General features: G+C 42.3%; 1 protein-coding gene across 2 annotated transcripts in view; it reads right to left on the bottom strand.

The window, feature by feature from the left end:
- The window catches only part of ANKRD52 (ankyrin repeat domain 52), a 90,462-nt gene that overhangs the window by 22,376 nt on the left and 52,520 nt on the right, over window positions 1–15,566 (bottom strand). For both annotated transcript variants that reach the window (XM_081953616.1, XM_081953617.1), the window contains exons 17-25: window positions 14,219–14,290; window positions 13,831–14,032; window positions 13,591–13,678; window positions 9,545–9,662; window positions 7,961–8,180; window positions 5,945–6,032; window positions 4,170–4,253; window positions 2,245–2,390; window positions 395–477 (exon numbers count right to left, since the gene is read on the bottom strand). In XM_081953616.1, coding sequence (XP_081809742.1) covers window positions 395–477; window positions 2,245–2,390; window positions 4,170–4,253; window positions 5,945–6,032; window positions 7,961–8,180; window positions 9,545–9,662; window positions 13,591–13,678; window positions 13,831–14,032; window positions 14,219–14,290 — 1,101 coding nt within the window. The remainder of the gene's footprint in view (window positions 1–394; window positions 478–2,244; window positions 2,391–4,169; window positions 4,254–5,944; window positions 6,033–7,960; window positions 8,181–9,544; window positions 9,663–13,590; window positions 13,679–13,830; window positions 14,033–14,218; window positions 14,291–15,566) is intronic.

Below are 15,566 nucleotides of genomic sequence, written 5' to 3'. Positions count from 1 at the left end.
TTTTACTATTTCTTTTTCTTTACAGCTTTTCTTTTTTGCATTTGCATATTTTATTCTTTATGTGTTTATACTTGCATTAGTTTTTACTATTGCAATTAAAATTAATTGAAAAATCATTATAATTCATAATCTACCTTCCTTCCTTCCTCCTCCCACCCCCCTTGTCTTTTACTCTGTGAATTCTTAATAAACCTTTTTTTTAAAAACTCTAGTGGGTCATTTTTCTTCCCAATAAAACTCAAATTACATAAACTCATTATTTTGAAATAAAGTCATTTAATCACATCTGGCATCACTTTCATCATAATCTTCCAATTTTACATATTTAAATTCTATAGAAAATAGTCCCCCCCCCCCAAAGCAATTTTATAGGTCCCACTTTTGGACATTGTACCTTACTGCAGGCCAGGTGAAGAGCTGTGTTCTTGTTGACATCCAGCACAGTTAGGTCTGCTTTTGCTCTGTACAGCAGGAACTCTGAAAATTGTGGAAACGCAACATGAAAAATTGTGCCTATACTTATTTAAAAGATTCTTATAAGCCATTTACCCCAAAGTTATAGAAGCCAACTTCCAACATTAAAATAGCAAATGAGAAAAAATGAAAAAGCAGGGCAGCTTAATCCAAAATATGAAGACAGATAACTTCTATATCACTAGATTGATGTCACCGTCCTCCAAAATAATTTGGCTTTTGCCAGAAGGGGAATCATACTGGAGAAGACATTTCAAATTCCACTATCAAGACAGAAAGGTGAACCAGTTAAACTCTGAATCTCAAGATATAGAGAGACAACGCACTGGCTTGTGACATTTCTTTTTGCCCTTATCTTTTTCTGTTCACCCTCAAATAACATTAAACCATTCCACAATTCTAACCTTTACATGTTACAAAATGTGATGGCGGAAGGTTGTCTCAAAGGTGCTTTTTCAAAAGACAAACGGACTATGTTTTTTCCCTTGAGGAAGAAGACATTTTGCTTCTCATCCAAGACACAGTCCAGCTGCCTTTTGAAAAGCGCCTTTGAGACAACCATGGCTTGGATGACTGAGAATCTCCATAGACCTTCATAACGGTAGTTTGCCTGAAACCTGTTTGCGAATGATTTGCATAATTAGGCCACTCCAAAATTGTAAAGAGATAGTTAAGAGATTTCTTAAGAATAACTAGGAGTGGACTTTAAGTAGCAGTTAGCTCCTCTGCTCTCAACCATCCTCTAGGTTGGAAGGAATCCTGTACTCAAATAACCAGAGACCCTTCAGCTGGCCTTCTTGCTTCCCCCTGCAAGCCAAAGCAGGCTTGGGTCTGGAGCAGCGGTCCCCAATCTTTCTGGCTTTGTGAACTTTGGCACTGGTGGCGGGGAACGAAGAGGGAATCTTTCCATGCAAGCAGCGGATAAGTGCACTCACACATACAGATCCATTTTGCGCAAGCAACAGGCATGCAAGTGGAGCTGTGCGTGTGTACATGTTTGCCCGCTTGCACAATCTGGTTTTGAATGGACCACAGCCCGTTGGTTGGGGACCCCTGGTCTAGAGCGAGGCAAAGTGTAGCTATTCATATTATGTCACAGATGTTGGAAGAAAGCAGCATATTGTTGCTATTTCTGGATGATGGGAGAAAAAAAATTGATCTCGGGCACAAAAATATCATGCAAAATTCACGGAAGTGCTCACATGAGCACAACTATTGCTCCTAATTCTTCCCTTGGAGGATGATAGACAGAAAGATGACTACCCTTCAGTAGACTAAGAAGGAAAACGTAATTTGCAAATAAATACAGAAAGCTATTCCCAAATCCAAGAGAACATCTACAATATTTAGATCTTTACAAAACAAATTAGTCAAATGTCTATGGAGATTCTCCATCATGGTTGTCCCACAGGTGCTTTTTCAAGAGGCAACTGGACTTTCTGGTACCTCTTTGACGATGTTTCGCTTCTCATCCAAGATGCTTCTTCAGCTCAGTACGAGTTGGATGAGAAGCGAAACATCGTCAAAGAAAAACCAGAAAATCCAGTTGCCTCTTGAAAAAAGCACCTTTGGGACAATTAGTCAATATATATTGTCAGAAGTGATCTTAGCAGGAAACTGAACCAGGCAGTATCGGATCTATGCTGGACCAAGAGAAGACTTCAGAGATATATACCTATTTTTATGGATTCTCTTAAGCTGATATGATAGGATGGGTTGGGGAAGAACGAAGAAGAGAAAAGCTTAAATACAGGAGATGGCACCACTTACCAACTGCTGCCGTCTGGCCATTTTCAGCAGCCATCATAAGAGGGGTCCTCCCCAATTGGTCAGTTCCATCTACCTCAGCCTGGTGTTGCAAAAGCAATTGTAAACCATGGATGTTGTCTGCAAAGGCAGCAGCGTGAAGGGGGGTCCTTGGAAGAAGAGGAAAGAATGGACTTGACATGCATTCAAAAAGGACTCTGTTTTTTAGATGCACAATTGTAAAATCATACAGCATTGTTTTTAGTTTTTAAATTTTTATTCCGCACACTTCATTTATTTCGGCATTTTAAAGACGCAGACGCATTCCTACAACGTGTTTTTATATCATTCAATGTCTTTAGAAGCTTGGTAGTTTCTCACTGGATGATCTCTCAACTCTATATCTTTAGAAGGAGCATAGTATCCACACTGAAAGAAAACATTCTGTGTATCTTCTCTCTCTTGCCCAATAGTGCATAGCAAAACCCAAATTAAAGCTCACTCTCAATTGCCACACCCCAATGAAACTTAACTGAATACTGATTAAAGAGGTAGAAAAACAAGAATAAGAATAAATGGCAGGACATAAATTCATTTACTATAGATTGCCACATTGCTATTGACACCAAACATGCATTTCCCATAATAAATACACACACATGTTGAGAAACTGATCGTAAACTTGAATGTAGGTCCCTTGAACAACAATTAGTAGCAATAGGGCAGTTATGGCGAACCTATGGCACGCGTGCCACAGGTGGCACGTGGAGCCATTTGTCAGGGCACGCGAGGCGCTGCCCTGTCAGCTGGCCAGCGCACATGCGCGCGCTGGCCATCTGAGTTCACCCTTTTTTAAAGCCATTTTTCGCCCTCCCCAGGCTCCAGAGGCTTTATAGGAGCCTGGGGAGGGCGAAAAGAGCCTTCCCTGCCCCCCCCGGAGGTCCTCAGGAGGCTTCATGAGCTTCCCTGAAGCCTCTGGAGCGCAAAAAACCGGCCCTACGGGCAAACCAGAAATTCAGGAACGGACTTCCAGTTTGCTCGGAGGATCGTTTTGACTGCTCCGGAGGCTTCAGGGAAGCTTCTTGAAGGCGCTGAAGCCTTCGGAGCGCTTAAAATGACCCTCTGAGCAAACCAGAAGTGACTTCCGGTTTGCTCGGAGGGTCGTTTTGAGCGCTCCGGAGGCTTCAGGGAAGCCTCCTGAAGGTCCCTGAAGCCTCCGGAGGGCTTCCGGGGAGGCGGGGGAGGCTGTTTTCGCCCTCCCCATGCTCCTATAAAGCCTCTGGAGCCTGGGGTGAAAAAAGCATGCAAAAATGGGGGGGTCGCTCCTGTAGTGCACGCATGCGCACTGGGGGGGTCACACATTGCATTATGGGTGTGGCACGCCTGCACATGACCCTCCTGCGCTCCCCCCACTTATGGCACGTGAGCCAAAAAAGGTTCGCCATCGCTGCAATAGGGTTTTTTAAAGCACTATTTGAAAGTGCAAGGCCAGGGTTGACAAGTGAAATACCTGCCGGACTCCCAATAATTGCCTGATTTCCAACTTGTGAGATTTCAATAAATTAAGGGAGTGTAAAGGCAATCACAGAGGATTTTGTGAGCAGGTCAAATCCTGGAAAAAATGAGTGATCCCTGCCACTCACATATAAGGATGCTAGAGGATATCAGATCGAAATCCATTTGTCTTGCCTTATTTGAAACACACAATGGCGATTCAGATTTAAGCTGCCTTGAATTTCAGATCCTACAACTTCATGGAGCCTGGGTATTTGGGCTATGTAAGACAGAAACTATAGGAGTTAAGGCACCAAAATTCATGCTGCTGAATTTCTTTAGCCTCTTTGGTGTAACTTGAAGGGATATCTCCCATTTCAAATGATGGTCCGATCAATGATACCGAGTAATATAACTAGTGCCTTCACCAAGAACAGGAAGACACAATCACTTACCTTCCTTTGGCATCTCTGCTATTAACAATCTTGGCACCCAATGCTTCAACAAGCATCTCAGCAGTGCCATCCTGGTTGTTAATTCTGGAGAAGAAAGAAAGTGTGAGAAGCAAGCAAGCATCGGTTGGTTTTATTTATTTCAGGGTGACAAAACAAGTAGAACGGCATTTCAAAACCTCTCTACTGAATCTGGGTTTCAGAGGTCCAAAACAGATAGGGAAAATTCCCACCAGTCAAGATGCTCCACATTTTGGATAATTCCTTCAAGTAAACACACTACTAACTTTAATGATACGTTATCTTTCTTTTTGGGTGGGAAAAAAGAGTAAAAGCTAAGGAGTAAGCCACCAGAGGGATCTGCTGTTCAGTCCTGCCCAGCAACTCCCTGTTGAATTTGTAGGTTTTGGTAAGAAAACGATGCCAATGCTTTGCTAGTGATGTGAAATAAGTATTCCAAAAATAAGCTAATTCTAGAAATAAGCTAAGTTGTAGGCTCCAAAATATAGGCAGTCCTCAACTAATTACTTCATTTAGGATCAGAATTTCCACTGCTATTGAAGGCAGCTGTTATATGAGTCACACTCAAATTTTACAATCTATTTTCTGCCACAGTTGTTATCACTGCAATTACTAAGTGAATCATGCAATTGTTAAGGGAACCTGGCTTTCCCCAATTGTATTGCTTATGGGGAAGCCAGCTGGGAAGGTTGCAAGTGGAAATTACATGACCCTGGGATTTGGCAACCACTGTAAAATATATGCCAGCAAGCGCCCAAATTTTGATCATGTGTCTGCGAGGATGCTTCAATGGTCGTAAGTGTGAGGAGTGGTTTTCAGTCACTATTTTTGACGCAGTTGTAACTTCAAAAAATCACTAAATAAATGGTGATAAGTCAAATACATGTAGTTCTCAACTTACAGCATTTCATTTAGTGACTGTTTTGAAGTTACAACGGCATTGAACAAAATCATTGATGACCGTTTTTCACACTTAGGACTCAACACCCGCATGGTCACATGATCAAAATTCAGATGCTTGGCAACTGGTTTATATTTATGACGGTTGCAGAGTCCTCCTTTTGCAACCTTCTGACAAGCAAAGTCTACGGGGAAGCCAGGTTCACTTAATAACCGTGTTACTAATTTATCTGCAGTGGTTCACTTAACTGTCTCAGCAACAAAAATGTACTGTCTGTATTTTTTCCTAATACTGGATGGACTAAAATTTCCAGCTTCTGGCTATACTAGCTACTGGAATAGATTGGAACTGTAGCTAGCAGCATATGCATACCCAGATTAGAAAATGCAGATAGCATTTCTACTGAATATAAAATTACAAAAAACACAGTAGGGCTATCATTAATAGGCAAGAAATCACTTATTTCCTAGAAAGCAAAATGGTAATTGTTCCTTTATCTATTGTATTCTTTTTGGGGGACAAATGCATTTCTTGTGATAGGTCTGGGCTGCATGTAATAGCTAATTTATTTTTAATACTTCCACTGTAGTCCACTTGACACCAAGAGAAAAGAGAGCTCATATTTGAAGCTGGCATTTTGCTTTGCAGAATTCATTCTGCTATCTGCAAATTATAAAATCTTAAAAATTTAAAAGTCCGGGGAGATCTCAAGAGAGGTGTACTCTGGCATAAGGGTTATCCAAAGCAGGGTTAAGGTTAACCCTACTTGAAAAGCAAAATCCACATTTCATTTTGCTTGGAATAGCTTATCCCTAATGCATTTGTACAAACACACACTTCATTCTCCATGACTTACACTGCACAGTGCAATGGAGTAAAGGGGTTTCCTTCTAGGTATGCAAATGGATTGTGTTCAAGTAACAATTCAAGACAATCTTCATGCCCTGGAAAGAGAGAAGGGAATTTATTAGATCACCTTCTAATCCCATGGCATTTTTATAGACAAAATCAAGGGTATGACAGGCAAAATCATTGTATGAGCTGTTTTTTAAACCTTTCAGATGTTTAGGCAGCTTTAACGCAGGCTGAAATTGGATGTTTAATAGCCACACTCTTTTTGAGTCTTGATTTAAATGAGCCAGTCTGTAACAAAGGCCGTGTTTGCGTACCGTAACAGGAAAAAATGGCTCAATGAATTCAAGTTTGAATGCAAGACATGCACGCAAAAACACACAGGCTCGTTCATGAAGCACTGTTCCTTCTTCCACCTAAGCATTACAATAATCAGGAACTTGACACTTCAACACCATTCAACTCAGAATTATAGGGAAGTGCTTTTAAATGGCCGGGTAGGATTAGAAGTCAGATTGTAATTGAAGTTTAGAGTTGCCTTATGAGTCCTGGCTTCTTTGCAAGCATTTAGCCATACCGGCTATTTAAACGACACTGAAATGGAGAAATCAATATTGTTGGATTTGTTCACATAGGGTAGCTGCATGCCTCCCCCCCCCCCCTTTCTTTATTAAGGCAAGATTTAACATGATATACAAATCCTGAAAAAGAAAAGTTCAAAGAAAAGGTAAGATACCTTTCAGAACAGTACCCCAGAACAAGAATTCCCCCCCCCCAAATTGAAGTAAGTAAATACAAATGATTCAAAATCAGTACATGAATCCCATGATTTATTGCAATAAAATAAAGTTCCTGATCATAATAAAACAACTACTGCTATTCCCTCACAAGAATGTTATGTTTTCAAAGGACCCATAGAGTCTCCGGAGATATTTATCAGATGATCCACAATGAGAAATCAGTGGTAGCAGATATGTTTGCCAGAAAGACAATTACCCACCACCACTGAATTCTCCTGCAATGAAACAGCTGAAAAGATAAGGATACTGAAGAGGAGCAGTCTTCAATTTTCGTCCACTAAAGCCAGTATGAACAAGATACAATCTAGAACTGTGATGGCGAACCTATGGCACGAGTGCTGGAAGTGGTATGCAGAGCCCTCTCTCCGGGCACGCGAGCCATCACCTGTTGCTCTTCTGGGTTCTGGTGCACTGGCCAGGTGGTCTCCACGTGTACGAGAGCGCCGGAAACCAGAAAAGCAGTCGCCCAGTGCGCATGCCTGGAAGATTATCTTCTGGTTTCCGGCGCATGCATGCGCACTGGCCAGTTGATCTGCCCTCGCACACGTGCGCCAGAAACCAGAAGACCAGGTGGCCAGTGCACGTGCGCACACCGGAAACTGGAAGATCATCTTCCCAGCACGCACATGGGCACCGGACGGCTGCTCTTCTGGTTTCTGGTGCATTCACCAACACTGATCTAGAACAAGAGAGGACAAACTATTCTATCCGCCATATGTGACCCACAGGATTCCTTTTGGGCCTGAGAGCAGATTTTAAGTAGGATTTTGGGAAGGCTTTGGAACTCTCTATTTTGCCCACCAAAATCCCCCCTGTAGGCAGAAAATGTGGACACCAACCCTGATGGCAATCTCCTATACAACACACAGCACCTGGGAATCCAATGAAATGAAACTGCACTTTCCAGCCATAAAATATTTGCCACAAGTGATCTAAAGGATCTTGACGGATGACTTGGAGAAGGAAAGGTCTGTCCTACAATCTAGTGACCCACTGAATCTGCTGGAGACGTAATCGCCTTTCAGGTAAATCGGCTGCATAAATTGTTGAACATCCACAGTTTTAGCCATCACAGCCTTCTGCCTGCAACCATCATGTCATATTATAGTAATCGACTTTGCTCAGTGTTGTAGCAGTGATTTAACAGGACAGGTATGGTAGTCTCTCCCCGGGACAAGAAAATAATGAAGGAAGGTGTGCATGAATCTCTACATTCTTACCACTGTATGAAGCCCAGTGCATTGGTGAATAGCCACTATAGTCCACTACAGAGTCCAGAGGGTCAGTAGAGAGCGCTGCCTGCAGCAAGGTCCTCAGGATTTCAGAATGCCCACACACCGAGGCAAAATGAATCGGGGTCCGGCCCTTGAAATCCCGACACAATACAAAGGCATCATGGTCCAGCAGGGCTGCAAGGCAGTCTTCACAGCCAGTAACAGCCTACAAAAAAAGAACAGCAAGCAATGGGGAAAAAAAGTCTTTATCTCAAATGGAAATAAGTCTTGCAAAGCAGGCACTCGAAATATTCTATTTATTCAATAATAATACCAAGTTGTTATTTTAATCATTCGATTCTATCTGACTCTTTATAGGTAAGTGCTGCCCATGCTACCCTGTCAAGCATGGCTTTTTTCAGTTGTTGGAAATTCATCTTTGTATCAGTGTTGATGTTATCAAGCCAGCATGCTCTTTGCTTCCTCCTTCTTGTTTCACTAACCATTCTTAGCATCATTAACTTCTCCAATGAATTTGCACTCATGACATGGTCAAAGTAAACCAATCTTGCAATCCAAGTACCATGTAATAATAACAACAATAAATCTTGCACTAGAAACTTTTATTTTCGCATTAAAAATGATGCTGCTCGAACTAGCATTTCTTTTGCCTAAATATTCCTTTCCAGCACAAGCACGTTTACAGTATTCATACTTGCTTAACAACCTTAACTGGGATTGGAAACTCCACCATTAAACAAAGCAATGGCTACTGTAAGTAGGAAAACACATGACCGCAACTGTTCTTTCTGGCACAAGAGACAAGATTACTCTTGTTGTTTCACACATTTGATTCTTGTTTGTTTCTAACCACCACCACCATCCCGCCCTTTGGAATGCCTGCTTCCAGTCTTGCACACATCAAAAGCAATGCGATTGTGACACTGCTGAGGCTAGGAGCCATGGATGCAGTATGCAACCCACTCGTGCTCTTGAAATCCCTTTTGCTCCAGTCGCTCCACTTCGTCACAAGAGAAAGGGGAGGCAAAAAAAAAAAAAGCAAGCTATTTTGGTAGACCATCTCTCCTTTGTCTGACCCTTTTTTTGCTGCCAGTGTGACTGCACTATTTTTGATGGATAGAAGTTTATTCTCTTGAAATCTGTTTCAAGAAGAGATTTGTCTCCAATCTCTCTGCTCTGCAAGAAGGGAATAAAGGAGAAAAAACACACAGGTCAGATACAGGACTACCTGCACTGACTATCATGGCAGTTGCACGACTGAAGGATGCTGCAAAGGTTACAAATGGTCCGTGAAGCTTTTCCCCCCCAGCAATGTTGTAACTTTGGTCACAGAACAAATGGTGGGGAAGTGAGGAATACCTGTAAAGTACACCAAATTCAAAGCACACTCTGGAATCAATGGCAAGTGCGACAATTCAAAGATGAGGAACAGACAACGATCTTATTCACTATGCTCCAATTGGCTTAAAGTGTGGAACACTTAAATGTTTAATTTTCCACATCCAAAACTGCAAGACTATTTCAGTATCTTGTTATTTCAATTCAATATAGAGCTATTCCTCCACTTACCCCTCGGTGCAGTGCGGTCCTGCCTCTTCTGTCTGCTGCATCCACTGTGGATCCCTTCTCTAGTAAGAGATGGACACAATCTACATGGCCATTCATGATTGCCAACATCAATGGGGTCCTGTGAGAAAATCAGAAATAAGTCAGCCACCTACTGATGTACTAATTTGGCTTATCCCTAATTTAGAAAAATAAGTGTTCTCTTTATGAAGGGCAGAATGGACGGAGAGTACCCCAGGTGTTAAAATAAGAGGGAAACTCAAAAATAAAAAGTCTTTAATTCCAAGAAGTTTCTACAAAACAATTACAGTTTCATTAATCTGTTCTGATTACCCCTGAGGGCTGAAAAATGAGGTTACGGTCATACTTTTAAAAAATAATAATAATCTGAGGACTGGCAAACATCACGCCAGGGGACTGTAATTCAGAAAGCGTGTGGTAGTACGACTAAACTCAATTTGACATCATATATTTAATTCTGATTAAAATGGAATTAAATACTATTGCTATGGTTACTCTCCCTTTTTTAGTAGTCATGTTAAAATTGTAAGAATTCTACAAATTTAAATCGAGCATTCTTATTCAACGTGCCACGTAGAAATCAAGGTCAAAGTGAGTTAAGAGCTTCTAGGTCAGTGATTGCGAACCTTTTCGGCACTGAGTGTCCAAACTGGAAGACATGTGCATGTGCATGAGCACCGGAAACCCGAAGACAAGCTGGCCAGTGCACGCATGCCTGTTTTTTGGTAGGTTTGGGGTGGTTTGGGGGCAAAAAAGGGCCCTGGAAATGGTCTGGAAAACGGCCTGTTTTTTGAACCAGAAGAGCAGCTGGCGATGGCATGAATGCCCACACAGAGGGCTCTGTGTGCCACGTCTGGCACACGTGCCATAGGTTACCATCACGTTTCTAGGTGCTATTGCCATTTTTAGAAAAGAAGAAAAAGTAGCAAAAATGAAAAAGCCGTTTGGGTGGAATATACTGAGAAAGCTTCTAGCTGTAGCTTTGCATGCAAGAAAGCTTATTTCAGTGCACCTTCATCTATAGCAGCGGTTCTCAAATAGTGGGGCACGCCCCCCTGGGGGCGCGCGAGGCTCCGTAAAGGGGGGCGCGAAGGCTCCCTTTCCATCTGGGTGCAACGGCGGCGGCGTGGGCGAGGCATAATATATCCCGGCTTGAAGTGGCAGCGCTGGGGACTGCTCAGAGACTCATCAGAGCCGCGGGCTGGAGCTGTGCAAGAAGCCTGTTCGGGCGGGGGTGGGAGGGAGGGAAGCATGGCTGTCCCAGGCTTCCCTCCCTCCCCCCCCCCCCAGCCCAAGCAGACTTTTTGCACAGCTCCAGCCCGTGGCTCTGATGAGTCTCTGAGCAGTCCCCAGCGCTGCCACTTCAAGCCGGGATATATTCTGCCATGCCCTCGGCGGCGTCTTTATGCAGGTAGCTCGCCTCCCCGCCAGCAGCTCCACCGCCAACATTCCGTCTGGAAGCGGAAGCGCAACAGCCGCTGTTGGGGAAGGGACAAAGGGGCGGCGGTCGCCCGATCTTGCCACCGCCACCCCTTCGCCCCTGGTAACGGCGACTGTTGTGCTGCTGCTTCCAGCTGGGATGCTGGAGGAGCTGCTGGCAGGGAGGGAGGGAAGAAAGGGAGGAGGGAGTAAGGATAGACAAGCAAGAGGGAAAGAGGAAAGAAGGCAAGCAGGCAGGAAGGAGGCAGAAGGAAGGAGGGAAGAATGGAACTGGAAGGGAGGCAGGGAAGGAGGGAGGGAGAAAGGAAGGATAGGAGGATAGGGAAAGAGGAAAGAAGGCAGGCAGGAAGGGGGAAAGAGGAAGGAGGGAACTGGAAGGGAGGCAGGAAGGAAGGGAAGGAGGAAGGGAGGGTGGAAGGAAGGATAGACAAGTAAGAGGGAAAGAGGAAAGAAAGCATGTGACTACGGTGGGAGACGAGGAAAGACTGGTGTGCTATGTTATGCAGAGGTGTACTTATAACAATTTTATAGACAAATTATACTATTTACAGTCGCGCGGGGGGGGGGGGGGGGGCGAAATGTTTTCTTCTTCCTAGGGGGGGCATGACAGAAAATAATTGAGAAGCACTGATCTATAGAAACAAGGTTCCCAGTTCTAAGGATTTTTTCATTACAGATAGCAAGTAGAAGGAAAGGAGTTTGCATTTAAAAATGATGATTAGCAGAACAAACCAACCCCAAAACTCTAAAAAAGAAAAAGCTGCACATATTTGAATTCATTACGACGCCTCCTTGTAGATCAAACAGAAGGACATGGCTTAAGATTACCTCTATCATCTGCTCATATAATTTTCACTGAAATTTATTCTTCCCTGAGATTTTCAGAAAGCTAAACATTCTTTTGGCCATTGTTTAAACATCCTTCTGGTGCTCCAATGCATTTAGTTTAGTACCCTGTACACTCGAATCTTTTTGAAAGGCTGTAAAAACAGATGTTTAACTTCTACAATTTGGAGTTAGGCTTGGGGCCAGGTTTGTACAGAGCTACTTTTGAGGTTTTAATGATGTTCTATTTGTAGATAGATGATAGATAGATAGATAGATAGATAGATAGATAGATAGATAGATAGATAGATAAATAGATAGATAGATAGATAGATAGATAGGTCTAAGTAAGTACAAAAGAAATATTTTAATTTATTCAGAATATTTTGTATGCCATCTGCTCCTTAAAGAAATACAATTTTAAAATAGATTTTGTGAAAATGATTAAAACAACAAAACAGGACATTTTAAAATAATTAGAAAATAGAACTCGTAAAATAAAATAAAGCAAGTAAATTTAATAATACATTAATAATAAATTAATGGTAAAATGGAAAAGTCTGCTAACAGTTTTTGTCATAGCATATGGGCCCCATCGTGGAGATAGAAAATTATATTATAAAGATCTGATGTCTCTATGGGAGGATGCACAAAAGCTGCCTCGGTGATCACAGTGTGTTGAGCAGGCTGTATAAGAGGAGGCAGCCATATCAGTTTTTTGGTCTTTGACCACATAAAACATACTCCCTTGCAGAAACTTTGAATTAATTACTGGAAATTGTTTGAATATAAAGGCATCACTGACTTCCTGTGCTCTGTATTCTGGACCAGATGAAATTTCTTGAATAGCTTGAAGGGTTGGTTCCATAAAAACCATATCATAATAATGAACCACTGGGGTTTACCTAAGCACATAAATCACCAAAGCCACCTGTCTCCCCTCTAAGAAAGGGAATTTAAAAAAAATATTCTCCTTTTCACTGATGCTTCTTGACTCCCCAATTTCAATCCTGGATTTAGAAAGACTTGCCAACTGCAAACCAAATCTTTAAGGGAAAATGTATCTCAGGTGGTTCTCCCTCAATGTAGAAGCTCAATCCCAAATAAGTAAGAACTCTCTCTTGTCTGTACTGGGGTTCATCTGCCTCTCCAGCCCTTTATTGCCCAGACACATTCAGAGCCCAGCTGGCAGTACATGCAGTCCTGCTTCGGATTTGTATAGTAAACTGGAATTTGTAAGGAACAAGCCCATTCCAGTTTGCCACTGGAATGACTTAGAGGCCAAATAAATACATATAACATCTTCTTCCTTCCTTCCTTCCTTCCTTCCTTCCTTCCTTCCTCCTCCCTTCCTCCCCCTCCTTCTATATATAAAAATGGCTGTGGGTGTGTGTGTTCCAGCATAACTCTAGAATGCCTCAAGCAATTTGAACCAAACTTGGTACACAGATGACTTACTCTCTGGAAACAAATACTGTGGGGGTAAGACACTCCTAAAACCCCTTGGGTGTGTGTGTTCTGTTAAAATACAGTCTGTTGTACCTTAAAATGACTTCTACTGTACTGCCATAAAATGGCTTCTACTGTGCAGTGCAGTGGAGTTACCGTTTCACAGTACTCCACAAGGGGGCTCCCTCTGGTAAGGGGGAAAATCAAACATTAGAAATTATATTTGGTCCAGACATTTTCCCACTATAAATAAATACCTGGGTAACGCCGGGTTATCGGCTAGTATATATATATAAAAACAGCTGGAGACTTACTGTCCATGGATGTCCATGACATCAGTGATGTCGACTCTCTCCCCACTATCAATGAGAAGATGCAGGGAATCTGTGTTCCCATAGGCAGCTGTAAGAAATAAAATGATAATGAACAGGATTTCCTGCTTCTTAATAACTGTCGTTTCTTTAAAGACCCAGTGGATGCCCCAAGTCTGTTTTGCAAGAGCAACTAAGAGAAGGAATTCCAGCATCTCAACAGGAAATAAGACGTGCTCATACCAGCAGCATGGAGGGGTGTCCACTTCTTCTTTTTCTCCTTCACAAGAGCAGAAGCACCATGGCTGGTGAGCACCTCCACGCACTCCGTAGAGCCCCTCTCCGTGGCAAGATACAAAGCCGTCCGCCCTTTGTGGTCCCGCACATCCAGGTTCACCAGGGTTTCGGCAAGCGTCTTCAGGGCTTCACAGTGACCATTATAGGCCTGAAAGCACAATCAACAGGCAGATTGATTTAGGGATCAAGAGAGATTTAATGTAATGATGCAGACCTGCAGCTTAAGTCCACTTTCCTCACCGAAGCAAATGAAACATTGGCATTCAAATGGTAATTAGTGTAATTAAATTTGACCCAACTGTACCCAATATGGCTTTATAATAATGAGACTTACAGCTAAGTGCAAAGGGCTAACTGGAATGGTGCTTTCCACATCGTCCAGGCAGTTAAACGACATTTCCAGGAGCTGAAATGAAAAAGCTTGGAATCTAATTCCAACCATACAAACACTTCAACAATCTAATTCTTGTAACCCCTGAGATTTATTTATTTAGCATATGGGAAGAACCTCTGTGAATAATGACTAGAGAACATCTATCATTTCACCTAGTCTAGGAATTATACAGTATGTGTGTTAGATACTTGTTCTAACTACAGTGGTTTCCACCAAGGTCCTCTGTTCCGGTGGGAACAGAGGTTTAATCCTATTGGTCGAAGGGTCTGACAGCTCCCTATAAAAGGGCTGCTGTCAGACTCAACCTTCGCTGGATTGTTCTCACTTGTACTTAATAAAGAGCTGTTGTTACCGTTAAGCCTGTGTGTGCCTATCCATTATCCAACCCAACAATGTGTTCCCCAAAATTTACCGTATTTTTCAGATTATAAGACGCACCTGAATATAAGACGCACCTAAATTTAGAAGAGGAAAACAACAACAACAAAAGTTTAGAGCCTCCGTGCGCCCAAATTCTCAGCCCTTTTTTGAGGCCTTTTTTCTGTCCTTTTCCAGCCTTTTTTCTATCCATTTTGGGGCTTTTTTTCAGCCCTTTTTAGAGGCCTTTTTGGCCCATTTTTGAGGCTTTTGTGGGACCATTTGGGGGGCTTTTTTGGCCCATTTTTGGAGACTTTTTTGGCCATTTTTTGAGGCTTTTCTCGGTTCATTTTCTAGGCTTTTGGGGCCCATTTTCAAACTTTTCTTGGCCCATTTTGAGGCTTTTTTGGCCCCATTTTTTAGGCTTTTTTGGCCCATTTTTGTGAAACTTTTTTGGCCAATTTTTGAGGCTTTTCTTGGTTCATTTTCTAGGCTTTTGGGCCCGTTTTCAAAGCTTTTCTTGGCCCATTTTGAGGCTTTTCTTGGCCCATTTTTGAGACTTACTTTGGCCCATTTTTTCAAAAACAAATGGGCTGAAAAAAAAGCCTCAAAAATGGGCTGAAAAAAGCCTTCAAAAACGGGCCAAAAAAACTTTGAAAATGGACTGAAAAAAAAGCCCCCAAAATTGGCTGAAAAGGCCCAAAAAATGGCTGGTGGGGCTTCGGCAATATTTGGTCTATAAGATGCACAGACCTTTTCACCCCCTTTTGGGAGACAAAAAAGTTGTCATAGTCCAAAAAATACAGTAATTATTATTAAAATAATATGTATTAAGAAATGATGAGATAGGTTTTTAATTTAGGAGCGAGGCACAAAGCTTCTGACAACAATAAACCTGCTTCTAAGTACCTAAAATTTAATCCCAGACCAT

The sequence above is a fragment of the Natrix helvetica genome (assembly GCF_964273705.1).
Source record: "Natrix helvetica genome assembly, chromosome: 1".
In the NCBI taxonomy this organism is placed as follows: Eukaryota; Metazoa; Chordata; class Lepidosauria; order Squamata; family Natricidae; genus Natrix; species Natrix helvetica.
Note: the sequence above shows the minus strand (reverse complement) of the source record. Positions and strands in the feature narration are given on the sequence as shown.